Source organism: Suncus etruscus, chromosome 17 (genome assembly GCF_024139225.1).
Source record: "Suncus etruscus isolate mSunEtr1 chromosome 17, mSunEtr1.pri.cur, whole genome shotgun sequence".
In the NCBI taxonomy this organism is placed as follows: domain Eukaryota; kingdom Metazoa; phylum Chordata; class Mammalia; order Eulipotyphla; family Soricidae; genus Suncus; species Suncus etruscus.
Window position 1 is genome coordinate 5,569,019 of NC_064864.1, and position 18,806 is coordinate 5,587,824.

The 18,806-nt window shown below is 43.9% G+C and overlaps 1 protein-coding gene across 1 annotated transcript in view; it reads right to left on the bottom strand.

Moving 5' to 3' along the window:
- Positions 1-2,372: 2,372 nt before the first annotated feature.
- Positions 2,373-18,806, bottom strand: part of REEP3 (receptor accessory protein 3) — an 80,900-nt gene continuing 64,466 nt past the window's right edge. The window contains exons 7-8 of the mRNA XM_049790623.1: positions 4,095-4,219; positions 2,373-2,510 (exon numbers count right to left, since the gene is read on the bottom strand). Of these exons, the coding sequence (XP_049646580.1) occupies positions 2,454-2,510; positions 4,095-4,219 (182 nt within the window). The 3' untranslated portion in view covers positions 2,373-2,453. The remainder of the gene's footprint in view (positions 2,511-4,094; positions 4,220-18,806) is intronic.

An 18,806-nucleotide genomic window follows, 5' to 3' on the forward strand; every position in this document is an offset into this window, starting at 1 on the left:
CCTGTGTAGTGTTTTCTTTCAAAAATTCATAATCAAAAGACATAAAAATATGGATACATGTTCAAGGGTTTGTGTGTGGGAAGCATGTTGGTTCTATCAAATGGAACTGACTTAGAAACACGTGAAGGGAGAGAAAGAGACAAAATACATGCTCAAGAGAGAACATGGGATTCTTGAGTGGAAAAGGCAAATAAAAGACAGACACATAAGGGAAATTTACGTGTTCAAGGCTTGAGGAGCAGCCAGATTTGAGAGTATTTTTCTGAAATTAAGAGGATGAATTCTAATCAACATAAAACAGATGAAGGTAATCATAGACTTAATTACAGAGAGAAAAGTTTGAAGAATTTGTAGTTGGTATAGTTTATCAAGAAAATGGATGTAGGGGCCCGGAGAGATAGCACAGCGGCATTTGCCTTGCAAGCAGCCGATCCAGGACCAAAGGTGATTGGTTCGAATCCCATGTCCCATAGGGTTCCCCGTGCCTGCCAGGAGCTATTTCTGAGCAGACAGCCAGGAGTAACCCCTGAGCACCACCGGGTGTGGCCCAAAAACAAACAAACAAACAAAAAAAGAAAATGGATGTAAAAAAGAAAAAAAAGAAAATGGATGTAAAAGAAACTTAAACTAGAAAACATGAATATTGATAAGGCACTCATGAGAAACTTTCAATTCTCTGCCAGCAGTTTGAGACTCCGAATGTACTTTAATCTGACTGGCTTAATATCTTAATAGTTAAAAAGGTCAAAGAGCTCACAAATCTCTCTTATTGCTTTTGCTTTTGGACACAGTATAAAAGTCAAATGATCTAACTGAATGTAACTGTACAAATTCGATGAGTGGTCATGAATACCATCGCCAGAAATACTGACAAAGTTCATGGTGCAATGTTATCAACACTATCTAAAAAAGCTTGAGAGTTCGATAACTAAAAAAAAAAATACTTTGGATCAAAAATATTTTTTCAAGGTTGGAGCAATAGTATAGCTGGTCGGGCATATATGCCCCCACCTTGGCCTGCCAGGAGTGATCCCTGAGCACAGAGCCAGGAGGAAGCCCTGGGCACGGCCAGGTGTGGCCCAAATTAAAAAACAAACAAGATTTTTCTAATATTTATTCCAATAGCCTCTACTGTATACACTAACACCTGTATTTTTATAGTAGCTTCCACCTTTAGGGAATTATCTCAGTCCGAGAGACTTGAAGGACTCTCATGCCAGATTTATCAGTAAGACACAGAAGTGCTACACTTGCAAACAAGTCGAATGTTTTGGATAATTCCATGAATTAGAAAAGACTGAAGTGCTATATCGATCTGACTCTCTTCCAAAAACTACCTCTCACTTTCAAAAACTGAAAATAACTAGTGTTAACAAAAACACATTAAATTTGATTACAATCTAGAGCTAAGGGTGGGAAAACGAATGTTTAGACGTCTAAATTGTAGGGAATATAAAGAAAGAGAGTAAAGACAGAACAAAAAACTATAGGTTTATATGATTAAAATCGAATGGATTTAACAATGAAACCCACAGAGACAGAGATGATGGAATTCAAGGCATAAATAGGACATGTCAGAGAATGACAACAATAGCATCAAGAAAACAAATAAATGGACAGCTGTAAAATAAGTAAACAATTTTCAAGTGTGCAAAACTAATTGGGAATGAAAGTGCTATGTGGATGAATATCCGGTTTTCAAATATTTGCTTAGAAAACTTTCCGTTAAAGATGAAAAAACTGGTATTTTAAGATTTAGAGAATACGGGGGCCGGGCGGTGGCGCTAAAGGTAAGGTGCCTGCCTTGCCTGCGCTAACCTTGGACGGACCGCGGTTCGATCCCCCGGCGTCCCATATGGTCCCCCAAGCCAGGAGCAACTTCTGAGCACATAGCCAGGAGTAACCCCTGAGCGTTACTGGGTGTGGCCCAAAAAAACAAAACAAAAAAAAAAAAAAAAAAAAAAAAAAAAGATTTAGAGAATACGTAAAGCATCCTTTATCTAATATGCCCTCTACCTATCACTGGTGGATTGATCAGAGGCATATTTAGTCTCTCTCCTCATGTGATAGTTAGAACATAAATGAAGGTAAACACAACACAATACCATTAAGGTTGATGTCTCTTGAACCATAAAAAAATGACTCTTTTCAAGTATACCGTGGGTTTAGTAAGACTACATTTTATCCCCGGCAAGCCAATGTTGTTGAGGAAATTGGGAGCATACAAGTTTCTGTTATTTTTAGTAACATGTATAAAAATAAGTTTTGCATAACTGCTCTGATGCAGTTATACAAAGTTGTCAAGATGTGGAAGTAACTATTCAAGAAATAAAAACCATTTAAATTAATGAAACTAGATCCTATCACCAGCATGATTTAAATAAACATTTTAATCCTGAATAAAACAGCCAGCATATTAGCATGGTTTTCTCGGGCGGCTTGATGTGTTCTGACTAAAAGTACACTTGTGGCCGTTTCTTCACTTTGTATTTTAGAGAGCCATACCGCACCTAGAAAAGAGAAATGCATTATTATTATTATTATTTAGTGAACCGCACACTTACCTCAAGAAATGTGTCATGCTATTATTTGAACTTTTTGAAATTCGAAGAAACTTAAAAAGTTCATACCCAGAGTATTACATTTTAAACTTTTCTGATAAAAGAATCAATTATTTTTAAATGAATATGTAAAGGACATCACAACTTACACAAAAAGTATGTGTGTGTGTGTGTGTGTGTGTGTGTGCAGAGAGACAGTACAGTGGGTTGGGTGTTTGCCTTGCATGTGGCTGACCACATGGAATGAGCCCCGAGTTCAGAGCCAGACTGCTGGGTGTGGCCCTCGAACAACAAAACAAAACAAGAACAAAAACCCAGAAACTTCAAAAAAAAATAAAAAAAGAAATGTCTTCAGGTTGCCAGTGGTTAATAAAATGTTTAGGGCACATCCTGGGCAAGGATCTCATCTGTGCTGGAATCTCAGTACCACAACTTTCTCCTTAGGCTCCCGACATCTGGGTGTGTGTGTGTGTGTGTGTGTGTGTGTGGAGCGGAGGATTTGGGGGGTATCTCCCCTTGGAGGGCCCAGAACATCCTTATGTTTCAGGTCCTCAATAGTCAGTAATGTGCAGTATTTGGAATCATCCAAAGTGGTTAGATACGCTATACAAGACGAGTACTCTGTCTTGTACGATTGCTTGGGCAAGAAAATAAATTGTCATTTAGAATAATTTATTATATAATCTATAATCATACATGATACTATATAATTATGATGTAATTAATGATTTATTGTAGTACTTTATTATTTAGGATAATGTTAATGAACTTAGTCACAAAGATCTGAGGCCAGAAACTGGAACCCTGCATTGCTTTCTGAGTACAATAGCTATATATTGTCATGGACAAACTGCTACTATTTAATCCTCAGGTATGGTTGGTTAAAAACAAATCTTTGTCCATAAGTTTGTTTGTTTGTTTATATTTTGGGCCACACCTGGTGATGCTCAGGGGTTACTCCAGGCTAGGGGGACCATATGGGTCGCTGAGGATGGAACCCAGGTCCGTCCTGGGTCAGCTGTGTGCAAGGCAAACACCCTATGGCTGTGCCGTCGCTCCAGCCCCAAGTTTATTTTTATTTATTTACTTATTTATTTTGAGCAACCAGCAGTGCTCAGGTGTTACTCCTGGCTCTGCACTCAGGTCATTCCCGGTGATGCTCGAGGGACCAGATGGGATGCCGGGAACTGAACCTGGGTCTGCTGCGTGCAAGGCTAATGCCCTAGCCACTCTGCTATGGCTCCACCCGTCCTTAAGTTTTCTTAGTTGCTGTTTCTGCTCATGTGTTGGGCGGCTGACAGTGGGGACTAACTCCAACTCTCTGGTTTACCATGTGAGAATACATACCATTTTCTTGTGGAAGGCTAAGAATTGGCCATTTTTAACTTTCCAGAGCTCTTGTACATGATAACTTACTGATAACTCCTGCTCTACCACTGGAATCCTTTATTTAAGGGCCATTCATATTCTCAATGATGATGCAGCGGGGATATTTAAGACAAATTAGGAAAGACAACCCCAGGCGTGGCTAACCTCCTTGCGACCTTTGACGGTCTTCACAGATTTCATGCTTTGTGTCCTCCGAAGTCCTTTGTGTGTTACCATCTCATCGTCTGAAAACGGCCCATCCGCCTCTTCGTCTGTCCTCTCGTCTCCATCTTTCAGAGAGATTTCATGAGAGAGATTTAAAAGGCATGAGCACGTTGGGAGAAAAGGAGAGGACACCAGGCAGCACTGCCCCTTCATTCTGCAGTGCCCAGCCTGGGCTGCATTTGCCCCGCCTCTCCTCTCTTTCTCAGCTGGAATGTCACCTTCGTCGCTAGACTTGTCACCATCCCAACAGATGCAGCTCGTAACTCATTTCTCTCAAAAGTGTTCTGGAAGGACTCAGGAGCATGGAGTGGAAATCAAATATGGTCAGCCCTGAAGACTCAAACCAAAGTCAAGGACAATAGAATCAAGAGACCCAAACTACAACAAGCTACGCACAAAAGGGACCTGTCACTAGCAGTCCAGGGCCTAAGGGTGGAGATATGGGATGTATGCTGGGAAATATGGCGGAGGGAGGTCAACACTGGTGGTGGGAATGGCCGCCATTCACTGTCACTATGTGCTTGAAAGACAACTGTGAAATACTTGGAATTCACATTGGGCGCAATGAAAATTATATTAAAAAAAGTGTTGCTTGCGCATCTGAGACTAACCTTAAATTATTTATGAATAGATAACTTTCACCTTGCTCCAAAAGAAAAAGAAAACCAAAGACCTTATTGAAAAAACTTTCTGACTTTTCTCCTTTTTATGGCTTTTCAACAACTTAAATCATTGTGGGCTTTTGTGTTACGGGTACTTTTGTTTTAATTAAAGATGAAGAATTCTGGGCCGGAGAGATAGCATGGAGGTAAGGCGTTTTTGCCTTTCATGCAGAAGGACGGTGGTTCGAATCCCGGCATCCCATAGGGTCCCCGTGCCTGCCAGAGGCGATTTCTGAGCACAAGCCAGGAGTAACCCGAGTGCTGTAGGGTGTGACCCCCCAAAAAATGGATGAAGAATTCTGGGCCAAAGAGATAGCACAGCGGTAGGGCATTTGCCTTGCACACAGCCTATTTAGGACAGACTGTGGTTCGAATCCCGGCATCCCATATGGTCTCCCGTGCCTGCCAGGAGTAACCCGAGTGTCACCGGGTGTGACCCAAAAAAGCAAAACACAAAAGAGAAGAATTCTTCAGTCAGCCTCCTCCAGAGACATGTCAAACCCTCTGTCCGGATCGGAAGTGTAGGGTTGAGTTCTAGGAGTCAAATAAAGCCCAGAGGGGCTCGAACTTGAGGCAAAAATAAATTCCCGGGAGCAGGTGCTGGAGAGGGCCGAGCGGCAGAGCTGCAGCTGCCGAGACAGAAGCCAGTCAGCCAGACGACAGTAATTAGAGATGCTGCAGGCGGTGATGGCAGATGTGAGTCAAAGAAAAAAAGCTGGCACCGGGAAGGTCAGGGGAAGAGATGCTGGGGTGAACGAACAGGCTGCTATTTGTAGCTACAAGGATTTACTCTTACTGGTCAGGTGCAAACAGCCAGCCAGTCAGGCTGGTTGCAGGGAGGAAAACTGGGAGCAACCCGAGGCCAAACACATGCCCGTTCTCCAAACAGCGGCTCTGAACCTCAGTTGAGGATCTTGTTAATCAAAGGGAAAACACCTTCATTCAGGCTGTTGGTTCCACAGTGGGCCTATGAAGCGACATTGCTAACCGATCTTTCTCCAGGTTCAATATTCACATTTTGAGAACTTACAAATGCAGGGCAAGGGAGAGACCCGAGTGAAAGGATTCCCTCTAAAGCTCGCAAGGCCTCATTGCATTTTAAATTGTCCTTTGGCAAAGATAAAGAACATCAAAATATAAAGCTGCTGGGGCTGGAGCAGTGGCGCAAGCGATGGGGCGTTTGCCTTGCACAACTGACCTAGGACAGACCACGGTTCGATCCCCTGGTGTCCCAGATGGTTCCCCAAGCCAGGAGTGATTTCTGAGCGCACAGCCAGGAGTAACCTCTGAGTGTCACTGGGTGTGGCCCAAAAAACCAAAAAAATAAATAAATCCCCAAGTGAGAAAAAAAATAATTTTTTAAGGATGGGGTGGAGCCAGGACAAACTTAAATGTGCAGGGAAATATACGGAAGAAACAGTAATCTCTTTTCTCAGGAGATGAGCCAACTTGAGACTCCCTGAGGAAACCACAAAGAGCTGTTAATAAGATCCTGGTTTCATAATAAAATGAGCATTTTTAATTGCAAATTAAGCAAGCGCGATTTTATGCTGCCAGATTTATAGGCTAGAAATTCAGAAGGATTCAGAAGTAAAATCGGTCATTATTGACTCCAAGATGCTTTGATTTTTTTTTTTTTATAGTAAGGGAATGAATGTGTTTGAGGTTCGAGAGAAAGCAAGATGCTAGCAAGGGAGAAGCCATGAAAGAACTGGGAGGGGCCTTGAGGCCAGGAAGTGAAGGGGGGGGGCAAGAGTCCTGGGGAAAATGCCATTGAAGCAATAGAAGTGGAAAAAAGTAAACAAAAATAAAGCTATTACAGCTCTTAAAGTGGGTTTTTCTGTGATTATTCCTTTTAAAAACAAATGGAAAAATGACCATTTAAAAATGTCACTGCTTCTATACTTGGGGAAATACATCAGAGAAAAATGGTCTCTGGGGTGGAATTTCTAGATTTTTCTCTATCGCTGTTCCTGAAACAAAATTCTTATTCTAATATAGTAATATTTAGGTAAAATAGAATTAAGAATCAAAAAGTAAAAATGGAAGCAACAGTGATCAAAAGTTTTCGGAGCTGGAGTGATAGCACAGAAGTAGGGTGTTTGCCTTGCACACGGCCAACACAGGACGGACCTGGGTTCGATCCTCGGCATCCCATAAGGTCCCCCCGAGCCAGGAGAGACTGTAACCCCTGAGCGCTGCCAGGTGTGACCCAAAAACCAAAAATAAAATAAAATAAAAAGTTCTCTAAGACCACAGAAGCATCTGAGTAGAGCACAAGCAACTTGAACTGATCTATTTAATGGCTTCTGACTTTATGATCAAAATTAGTTTCATTCAAAAGATCAGAGTCTATAATCTCTTTGCTTTCTAATTCCAGCTAAAAATACCTTATGAGTTTTATTTTTGTTGTTGTTTTTGAGCCATACTCAGTGATACTGAGGGTTTACTCCTGACTTGGTGCTCAGGGATTAATCACCGGCATGCTTGGGACTGAGCTGGGTTGTTGGCAGAAAGCAGAGCAAATGCACCATCTCCCCAGCCTTCTGACTAGCTTTCTTTCTAAATCTGATTTTAAGACAAGGAACCGACTGATTTATTATCCACAAGTCTTAGGAAAATTCTAAGTATGAGGTAATACGCTAAATGAAGGCTACCATGCTGAAAAAGACACAGCTGTCCTCTTAGAATCCGAAAACATCTCTACAGTTCAAGAGGGGGAAACTCGATGGGGATCAAGACGCTATTATCGGGGTATAAATAGAAGGGGAGGACAGGTGCAATGGGAAGAGGAAGAGAAAAGAACTCCGCTGGGGCGTGGGGGAAGTGGATTGTGAGAAAAGACCTCTTGGAGGCGGCAGTGACTCGGCTGAATCTTGGAAGCCTCATGATATAGATGTATATAATTAGCAACGATGAAGTGAGAGAACAGGCTGGGCTGCTAATAAATGACATGCTAGCGAGTGGGGGTGCAGAAGAGAACAAGGGGTTCCACTGGGCCCATTGAACCAGAAGAGAGATCTGACTGGATCTGGGTCCTTTTTGACAGTTTTCTTGAACTTTGGAGAGTGAGTGTGAAGTGGATGTCACAGGAAGGGGGTCAGAAATGATGGGAGTTTTTTTTTTTCTTTTTTTGGTTTTTGGGTCACACCCGACAGCCCTCAGGGGTTACTCCTGGTTCTACCCTCAGAAATCACTCCTGGCAGGCTCGGGGGACCTTATGGGATGCCGGGATTCGAACCACCGTCCTTCTGCATGCAAGGCAAGTGCCTTACCTCCATGCTATCTCCCCGGCCTCAGAAATGATGGAGTTTAAGGAAGAAAAACCAACGAGATTAGTCAAGTGTAGGATCCAAGATGGATGTGGGTTCAATCCCCAGCATCCCATATGGTCCCCCATACCTGCCAGGAGCAATTTCTGAGCGCAGAGCCGGGAGTAACCCCTAAGCGCCACCAGGTGTGCCCCCCCCAAAAAAAACCCCAAAAATGAAAAAAGAATACTCAAGACAAATATCTTAAGATACTCATTCTTGAATTTTTGATGAAAACCCAGGAATAAATATGCATGAAAGGCCTGCTCGGGTAGATATTAGTTCAACTTGCCCAGGGATGTCTAGGTCTTTGGCGGAGAGGAAGATAAAGATTGTGAAAGGCTCTAAAACAAGCGCCAGAGCGGAGGGGCAAGCTGGAGGGTCGCCTATGGGTCAGTCAGGCTGGGAAGGCGATGCTGACGGGCCACTCCCCAACAGGGGAGCTGAAGTCACTGCACGCCTGGACTGAGCCCCCAAGAGCTGCTTGGACAGCTGCTGCCCAAGGGCCTGTTGCCATTTTAGGAAATTAGCCGACACTTTTGGACACGGATATGATTTATTCACAGCTCCCATAGAAATGGCTCTGTTTTAAGCTTCCGTACAATGAATGATACCAGAGTGTCCCATCTTCTGCCAGAAGTGATTTCTGAGCACAGAGGCAGAGCAAGCCTGAACACTGCCAGGTGTGACTCCAGAACAAATAATAATTAAAGGGCCGGAGTGGTAGCACATTTGCCTTGCACATGGCCAACTCAGGATGAACCTGGGTTTGATCCCCGGCATCCCAGATGGTCCCCTGAGCCAGGAGCAATTTCTGAAGCGCAGAGTCAGGAGTAACCCCTGAGCGTCATTGGGTGTGGCCCAACCAAAAAAAATAAAGCAAAAATAACATCCAAAACAAATAATAATTAAGAAACAACAGCTAATGTAAGCACTTTTTTGGACAAAGTGCTGTTCTGAGTGGTTTAAGTTTGGATTGTAGACACAGAACACTCAAAAGGCTCAACACGTAAAGGCCCCAACATGGGGTTCAAGTGAACCTCCAATACAGAGCTGCAGTAGCCCCCAAGCGCAGACAAGGGCAGCCCTGAAACTAAACATGACAAAAACGAGATCATGGCAAGTTTGACTAGGAACAAGTCTTAGCTCTTCTGGCAGAAGGAAGGGCCCCGGTCCTCGGTCTAGAAAAACGAGTTCTTGCCACCTAGGAGTGCTGAGAGTTATGAGCGAGTCTCACCTCTCTCTCGTCATTCAGGGAGGGAGGGAGGGAGGGAGGGAGAGAGAGAGAGAGAGAGAGAGAGAGAGAGAGAGAGAGAGAGAGAGAGAGAGAGAGAGAAGAGAGATATGAGTGATGAATAAATTTCTACATGAACACCAAACCTTACCCAGAGAAGTTGTCTGAGGCTGTGAGATACTGCACAGGTTACTGAGCTGCCATGGGAAAGTACTGTAATCCACCATCAAAAGCACAGAAAAGAGAGCAATGGTGGTACCCCGTTGGGCTGGGGATGAGTACATGAGACTAGCATCACACACACACACACCCTCAAACATGTCACTTATTTGATATCTTTGACTCAAATATTTTTAAGACTCTAAGATACCTTCCTGTTAAAAATTACTCGAGTTCATGATTCTAATGGTCTCTTTGTAAATTAAGCATAGAAAAAGAATAGAAAGAAGGGGCCAGAGTGATAGCAGAGCAGTAGGGTGTTTGCCTTGCACATAGCTGACCTGGGATGGACCTGGATTCCATCCCAGGCATCCCATGTGGTCCCTCCTGAGCCTGCAGAAGTGATTTCTAGGCAGAGAGCCAGCAGTAACCCCTGATAACCAATGAGTGTGGCCCAGAAAAAAAACAAAACAAAACAATATAATAAGAATCAGCTTAGGAGCCCTGAGTAACTCTTCTCTGCCAGTGTGTACTCTTGAACAATTGATTTGATCTAACTGAGCCTTTGTTTATTTTGCAAAAAAGGGTAAAGAGATTCTGTCTGGGGCGGGAGAGACGGGACAGGAGGCAAGCGTTGCTCTGCATGCAGGTCACTTGACTCTGCCGTGATCTCTAGCACAGCACATGGCTCCTCAAACACCACCGAGAGTGACCTCTGAGCACATATGCAGGAAAATCTAGACACCAAGGATGAGCCCAACCCCCTTCTCACCACCCACAGATTTTTTTAAACCTTATAGTTATATTAAGGAATAAAAAAATAAATAGCTAAAGCATCTAAAATAAAATCTTTTGAAGCCAGAGCTGTAACACAGCGGTAGGGCGTTTGCCTTGCATGCAACCGATCCAGGACGGACCCGGGTTCGATCCCCGGCATCCCATAGGGTCCCCTGAGCCTGCCAGGAGCAATTTCTGAGCGCAGAGCCAGGAATAAGCCCTGAGCACCGCCAGGTGTGGCCCCCAAACCAAAACAACAATAATAACAAAACACATAAAATAGCATCTTTTGGGGTAGAGAAGATGGAGTTGCAGCATAGAACGCAGTGGGCCTGGGGACACTCCTACGAATCCTTGTCAAGCAGGCTAGATGATGGCTCAGTGACAAGGCCTCTTTTCGAGGCCTCTAAAGGGACACACAGAGGTGTCAGGTGGGGCAGGGCGGAGGGTGTTCTGCCAGTCAGGGTTCAAACCAGGTGCTCACTCATGCCTCAACACTGAGTGGCGTTTCCCAGCCCAGCACGATCTCTTCGTGTTGGCATCAACGCTGAACAATGAAGCACCCTTGACTCACATGAAAGCAGCAGATTCCTTGAAGGAAGAGTATTTCCACTTTGTAAACTAGGACTCTTCTTCAATATGAAGAGAATTTGTGCCTGGAGGGAGGCAGGTGATGGTCGTGGGTGGGAAACTGGGGGCGCCGGTGAGGGGAGGTGGTGGGATAGGTGTCTGGATAGTTAATGCCTAAAATGGCTGTAGTATAAACAGCTTGGCAAATCATGGGGTGATAATCAACATTAGGGGACAAAATCGTGGTCCTCTTTCAAAGGAAATCGAATGTACATGCCACCAGCTATGCATAAGCCATATTTCTTTTTGTTGTTTTGTTTTTGTTTTGGGGTCACATCCAGCAACACTTAGGGCTTACTCCTGGCTCTACACTCAAAAATCGCCCCTGGCAGGCTCGGGGGGACCCTATGGGATGCCAGGAATCGAACCACCTTCTCCTGGGCTGGCTGTGTGCAAAGCAAATGCCCTACCGCTGTGCTATCTCTCCGGCCCACAAACCATATTTCAAATGGGACTCACTTATCCTGATATTTCAGTGTGTGAATAATTAGGAAATTTGGAGTAAATGTAATAATCACATAAACTAGTAAGCAGACCTTGTAGTATGAAAATGATCTGAACACTGAAAACCTTAAATAATTTCTTCTGAGAAATTCTGGGTATAAATAAAAGAGAAAAAATAATATGATATTAAACAACAAAGTCAGGGCCAGAAAGATAGGACAGGGAGTTAAGGCATTTTTGCCTTGCACGTGATCGACTTCAGTTTGATTCCCTGGGTACTAGTGGGGATGGTCGGAAGAAAGTGAACAAGATTTGAACAGAAAAAAATCAGTAACTTCAGTTGTCAAATATTTGATTTCTAAATTTTGAGGAACATGAATATTAAATCTAGACAAAAAAGCAAAGTATGCTGAAAGTCTAAGTCCAATTCCTGGGATTACACAGTCCACTGATTATTGCTAGCATGGCCCAAAACAAACACAAACAAACAAACAAACGCTCCAAACTAAACCTCACTACTTGGAGCTAACACATTACTAATACTTTTTCAGGTTCTATGTATAAAGATATAAAAATATTTTAACATATATTAGTCTAGTAATCATTTTTATGCCTCTATAAGATTATAGTAGACATGCTGCTTCATTGTATTCACTCCCATAGTCTAGAATTCTTTTTTTTTCGTTATTTTTTGGACTACTCCTTGCTCACTGCTTGGTAGATCATATCGGTGCTAGGGATTAAATCTGGGCCATCTGCATGGAAATTAAGAACTCCAGACCTATGAAGTATTTCTCTGGCCCTGAATATATTTTTGTATCAGTAAGTATAGCCTGACATATTTTTTTCATATTTATTTAGCTACCATTTTGAAGGACCATGTCTTCATGCATTTAGTCTCTTTGAGTATTTTGTAACCAGGAACAATAAAAGAACGAACATTCTTGTACATACATCTTTGAACACTTGTCTGATCATTTCCTTATGACATTTTCCTTGTAAGCTTCTTTATTGAGTCAAAGGAATACATTGTGGTAATCAATGCCAGACTGCCATACGGAAGATTATCCCAATTTAAAAAAAAAACCACATCTTGAGGTCAGAGACAAAAAGCTTTAAGGGCTAAATCACAAGCTTTGCATGTGGGGGTCCTGGAGTTCAATTCCCAGCACGGCACCCAGTTCCCTAAGCAACACCAGGATTTTCCGGGCAAGCACTCAGCCAGGAAGGACCTCTAAGTACTAGGTGGGTTTATTCCAACCTCTGTCCTTGCCCACACAAAATATATGTGAGTGCTTTTTCCCTCCATGCTGATTACAGTCATTGAAAAGCATGTCTAAAATTTCCCCCAGACTTTCCTTCCATTCCATTAAAACTCTCAAGCCTGCAGCAAAGCACCAGCAGGCTGGAGTGATGCTACGTTACTTCTGTGACATTTGCTCTGGGCACCGTCAGCTGCCAGAAAAAGGCACAAACCTGAGAGAAGTCCTAAGTGGCTTCCCACTGGCAGCTTTACTCTGCCCAGCAGAACATGGCAGAGATGTGAGCGACATGCCCTGGAGATTAGGGCCTCCTTCCCGCTGATGTTTGGCCGCAGTGCATGGCATCGCTCAGCAAGAGCTTTCTCCCTGAATTCTCAGCTTCCAATTCATTAGCAAGGCAATGTTTGGGGAGTAGGGTGCTATGAAGCAATAACCAAAACAGACTCTGAACATGGAACTTAAAAAGCTTTCTTTCTTTTTGGTTGGGGGGAGGGGGTTTAAAGAGGATAAATGTTTTCTGGACAAGCAGCTAATCTGGATTTGACCCCTGGCACTCCATGCAGTGCCCCCCAATGCCCCATCCTCCTCCAAGAGTGACCCTTAAGCAGAGAGCCAGGAGTAAGTCCTGAGCGCAAGCCAATGTGGTCCCTAAACACAGAAGCAAATGGACAAAAAGATTACTGGCCTAGATTGGAAAATATAAGCAGATCTTATAAACAAAAGCAGAGGACACTTCCTTTGCATGTGGCCAATCTTGGCAATCATATTTGGTACTTTTAGCACTGAGCTCAGCAAAGCCCCTAGCACTTTTGGAGATTGTCCAAACTACCATCATAAAAAAAAAAAAGATGAGTTCTCTTATGACATTTGAACAAAGCTCTATGGGGAAAATTTGCACATCTGGCAGTGCTCTGGGCTACTCCCAGACAGTGGTAAGGTTGGTTCCAGTTTTGCTTGGGGGGCATCCTTTGCAGGGATGAAACCTGGGGCTCTTCTATACAAAGCCTATAATCGAACTATCTCCCAAGACAGGACTATAAGACTTGCTTTCATGTGCTTAAAAATAAATGGGGGGCCGGGCGGTGGCGCTAGAGGTTAGGTGCCTGCCTTGCCTGCACTAGCCTTGGATGGACCGTGGTTCGATCACCCAGTGTCCCATATGGTCCCCCAAGCCAGGAGCGACTTCTGAGCGCATAGCCAGGAGTAACCCCTGAGCGTCTGGGTGTGGTCCAAAACCAAAACAAACAAACAAACAAAAAAATGGAAGTATGTCTTTTGATTTATATGCGTGTGTTTAATATCCTATTAGTTCATTCAAGTTTTGTGACACAGGGGGCCCGATAGATAGCCCAGTGGGTAGGGTGCTTGCCTGGCATATGGCCAACCTGGCCAATCTCTGGAATTCTGGATGGCCCCATAAGCCTACCAGGAGCAACTCCTGAGACTAGAAACTAGTCACCAATCCCTGAGCGTTGCAGGGCGTGGCCTCCAAACAAAAGAAAACAACAACCAGCACCAATAATGTTTCGGGATACATCAGCTATGACCTATCTATAATTTATAATTCGAGCAATACCTATACTCATTCTTAAAATTAAAAAAATGATTTCAACATATTTTCTAGGGAAGTAATCCTATTTTCATACTGAGTCCCTGAGTCATTTTCTGTCACCTGGTTGAAGCTTCAATTTGTGAGTCAATATCCTTGTTTGTTCACAGCACTGTAGTGGGAGGACATCACAATAAAAACTCTTTAGAGGTAGCTACACAGTTTGAGCACTGAGACTATTGATCCTAGGAAAAAACAAGTGCTGGTGGCAGGTGACAGGAACCACACCCACCGCACCTCAACATTCGCAGCAGCACTGGAGGCCAGTGCCACTTGGTAGTAGGATTCTCCCCATGGCCAATGAGAGGTTGGCACGTTTATCTAGAAAATAAATAAAACACTGAGGCCAGAGAGATAGCATGGAGGTAAGGCGTTTTGCCTTGCATGCAGAAAATCCCGGCATCCTATGCGTCCCCTGAGTCTGCCAGGAGCGATTTCTAAGCATAGAGCCAGGAGGAACCCCTGAATGTTGCTGGGTGTGATCCCAAAAAACAAAAACAAAAAATAAATAAAGAAATAAAAGAAATAAAACATTTGGGGAACAAGAACTACATGGATGTGCATAATTCAAAAATGGAAACTTAAGAGTCCATGTTGTCAGGTCTGAGTCTGGGTGGGAACAGGGACCGTTGATTTCTCCCATCAAATGTCACCAAGGGATGTCTGAAGAGCTTCCCTCAGCCTCCTATCATAGTTCCAGGCAGATTTGATCTAAGCACTTCTTTCTCTTAGAAAATATACAGCTCAAGGGGCTGGAGCAGTGGCACAAGCAGTTGGGTGTTTGCCTTGCTGGCGCTAGGCTAGGATGGACTGCAGTTTGATCCCCTGGCATCTCATATGATTTCCCAAACCAGCTGCAATTTCTGAATGCATAGTCAGGAGAAACCCCTGAGCATCACTAGGTGTGGCCAATATATATATATATTATATATATTATATTATATATATTATATATATATACACAGTTCAAAACCCAGCTAAACAAACCAATGAACTACTCTGCGATATTTTTATCATCCTTAGATAACTCTGTCAATAGTTTCCTTAAATGTCAATAGACTAAACTTTCCCATCGAAAGGCACAGAGTAGCGGGCTGGACCAGGAAACAAAACCCAGACACCGGCTGCTTGCAGGAAACACACTTAAAAGTTCAGGAGAGACACAGGCTTGGAATTAAAGGATGACAAACAATTATACAAGCCACTGGAAAACAAAAAAAGAGCTGGGACAGCCATACTTCTATCAGACCAAATTGCAGTCAACCTCAAGAAAGTCCTTAGAGACAAAGATGGACACTACTTATTGATCAGGGGAATAGACCAAGAAGTACTAACTCCAATCAATATCTATGCACCAAATGTAGATGCAGAAAAACATGTAAGGCTTTTGCTCACAAACTTAGAGAAACATAGGGACAGGAACATGATCGTAGTGGGAGATTTCAACATGCCATTGTCGCCACTAGACAGAACCAGTAGGCAGAACACTAGCAAAGACTTAAGAGTCCTAAAGAAGAAACTAGAAGAACTGGGACTAATGCATCTATGCAGGACCTTACATCCTCGAAAAGCTGAATACAAATTCTTCTCAAGTGCATATGGAACCTTCTCTAGGATAGGCCACATTTTAGGACACAAGTCTAATTTACATAAAGTCACAAATATTAGGATTGCACCAACCAACCTATCAGACCACAATGCCACAGAACTCAAGAGTGACTATAAAAAAAAAAGATGCGGAGAAAACTTTACACCTCAAGACTAAACAACATGGGCCCGGAGAGATAGCACAGCGGCATTTGCCTTCTAAGCAGCTGATCCAGGACCAAAGGTGGTTGGTTCGAATCCCGGTTTCCCATATGGTCCCCCGTGCCTACCAGGAGCTATTTCTGAGCAGACAGCCAGGAGTAACCCCTGAGCACCGCTGGGTGTGGCCCAAAAACCAAAAAAAAAAAAAAAAGAAAAAATGGGCCCGAAGAGATAGCACAGCGCGTTTGCCTTGCAAGCAGCCGATCTAGGACCAAAGGTGGTTGGTTCGAATCCCGATGTTTCATATGGTCCCCCGTGCCTGCCAGGAGCTATTTCTGAGCAGACAGCTAGGAGTAACCCCTGAGCATCGCCGGGTGTGGCCCAAAAACCAAAAACCAAAAAAAAAAAAAAAAAAAAAAAGACTAAACAACATACTTCTCAACAACAGCTGGACCAAAGAGAAAATAAAGGAAGAAATTGGGGCCGGACGGTGGCGCTGGAGGTAAGGTGCCTGCCTTATCTGCGCTAGCCTAGGACGGACCGCAGTTCGATCCCCCGGCATCCCATATGGTCCCCCAAGCCAGGAGCGACTTCTGAGCGCATAGCCAGGAGTAACCCCTGAGCGTCACCAGGTGTGGCCCAAAAACCAAAAAAAAAAAAAAAAAAAAATAAAGGAAGAAATCAAGAGATTCCTTGAGACGAATGAAGATAATGAAGAAACAAATTGCCAATATCTACGGGACACAGCAAAGGCAGCCATTTGGGTGAGACTGGTTGGTGGTGGGAATGCTGCCGAATCCAACCCCTAGGGACAACAGTATGGAGAGTTCTCACTAAACTCAAAATTGAGCTGCCATATGACCCAGCAACCCCCAGGTATTTGGGGTATCTATTCCCAGGACAGAAACGCTTTCATCCAAAAGGATTTATGCACACCACTATTCATCGCAGCGCTCAGTACATCTGCGAAGATTTGGGAGCCACCTAGAGAGTCCGGCCACAGACAAGTGGATCATGAAAATGGAGTTCATGCATACAATGGCATGCTACACAGCTGTAAGGCATGATGAAGAATGGAACATGCCACAACACGGCTGGAACTGGAAGATATTATGTTGCATGAAATAAGCCAGAAGGGAAAAATACAGAATGATATCACTTATATAGAGCATTTAAAATAACTGCATAAAGAAAGGCAATGGTCTAAATGGGAGTTGTCTCAAACACCCCTGACCCCAGAGTACAAGTGAGAAGGGAAGAAACTGAGTTGAAGAGGAGAAAAGCTAAAGCTTAATTCTCTACTATATTTCACAGAGACCTGCAGCAATGGATACAGCTGTTTCGATTGAGTTAGTGTTCACTCAACTGCTCTTTATACAGACCCACAATAATTTTACAATACTTTTATCCACAGAAACAGGTGTAGAATGCATTTGGAGGCATGGACTCCCACAACAGTGCTCACTATATGAATGTTTAGTGTCTTACTTATGTCTATAATAACTCTTTTGTTTGTTTGTTTGTTTGTTTTTGGGTCACACCCGGCAGCGCTCAGGGGTTATTCCTGGCTCTAGGCTCAGAAATTGCCCCTGGAAGGCTCAGGGGACCATATGGGATGCCGGATATCGAACTACTGACCTTCTACATGAGAGGCAAACACCTTACCTCTATGCTATTTCTTTGACCCCTACAATAATCTTTAATCTTTTTCTTCACAGTGGTCTTGGAGACATAGGTTGGTCGCCCTAGTTTTACATTGCAGTGCTATATTATATTAGACTCACAATACAGTGTTCATTAAAAATGTTTTGGGGCCGGGCGGTGGCGCTGGAGGTAAATTGCCTGCCTTGCCTGCGCTAGCCTAGGACGGACCGCGGTTCGATCCCCCGGCGTCCCATATGGTCCCCCAAGAAGCCAGGAGCAACTTCTGAGCGCATAGCCAGGAGTAACCCCTGAGCGTCACCGGGTGTGGCCCAAAAACCAAAAAAAAAAAATGTTTTGACGGGGTCCGAGAGATGGCATGGAGGTAAAGCGTTGGCCTTGCAGGTAGAAGGTCGGTGGTTCGAATCCTGGCATCCCATATGGTCCCCTGAGCCTGACAGTAGTGACTTCTGAGCATAGAGCCAGGAGTAACCCCTGAGCACAGGCAGGTGTGACCCAAAAACCAAAACAAAAAAATATTTTGACAAAGATTCCTTTTTGCATAAACTCACTAAAGTGGGGAAATCTTATGTATAGATAGGAGTTCTTATCTAATACGAATAGGAACTCATTAGCTTTATATCACATGGGGGCCTTTCACCCTGAACATTTGTCACAGTGATCTGACAGGCTTCAGTTGACTGCACATCGGCTGTTCACCCCGGAACCTCGGACCCCATCTTGGGAACCAGCACGGTTTTCTGCACTAATACCAGGAGTCGAACTTCCACCAGGGAAGGCCCTAACGCTGCCCTGGCACCGACTTGCTCCAGAGTGGGTCCATATGACACCAGAGGACTTGAAACAGCAACGACTTGCTTTCAGGGCAGGGTTCCCTGCATCGGCCCCTAACAGTGAGATGAATCCAGAAGATGCCCCGTGACCCTGACTTCGACAACAGGATCTGTGCAAAATCCAAGATCTCTAATCACGGAAACCTGATTGCGACAACTGTGAGTGAGGAGAATTTTTCCTGGGACCATGAAGAAAGACTTTTAGACAACTTGGTATGCCCGGAGCCTGGGGTTGGTTTTGATGGCAGGACGCTTCATGGGTAGGGCCTGCTTGTTTTTAGGCCAAAGGCTTTTCCTTTCTATTTTCCCCAATTTTTGCT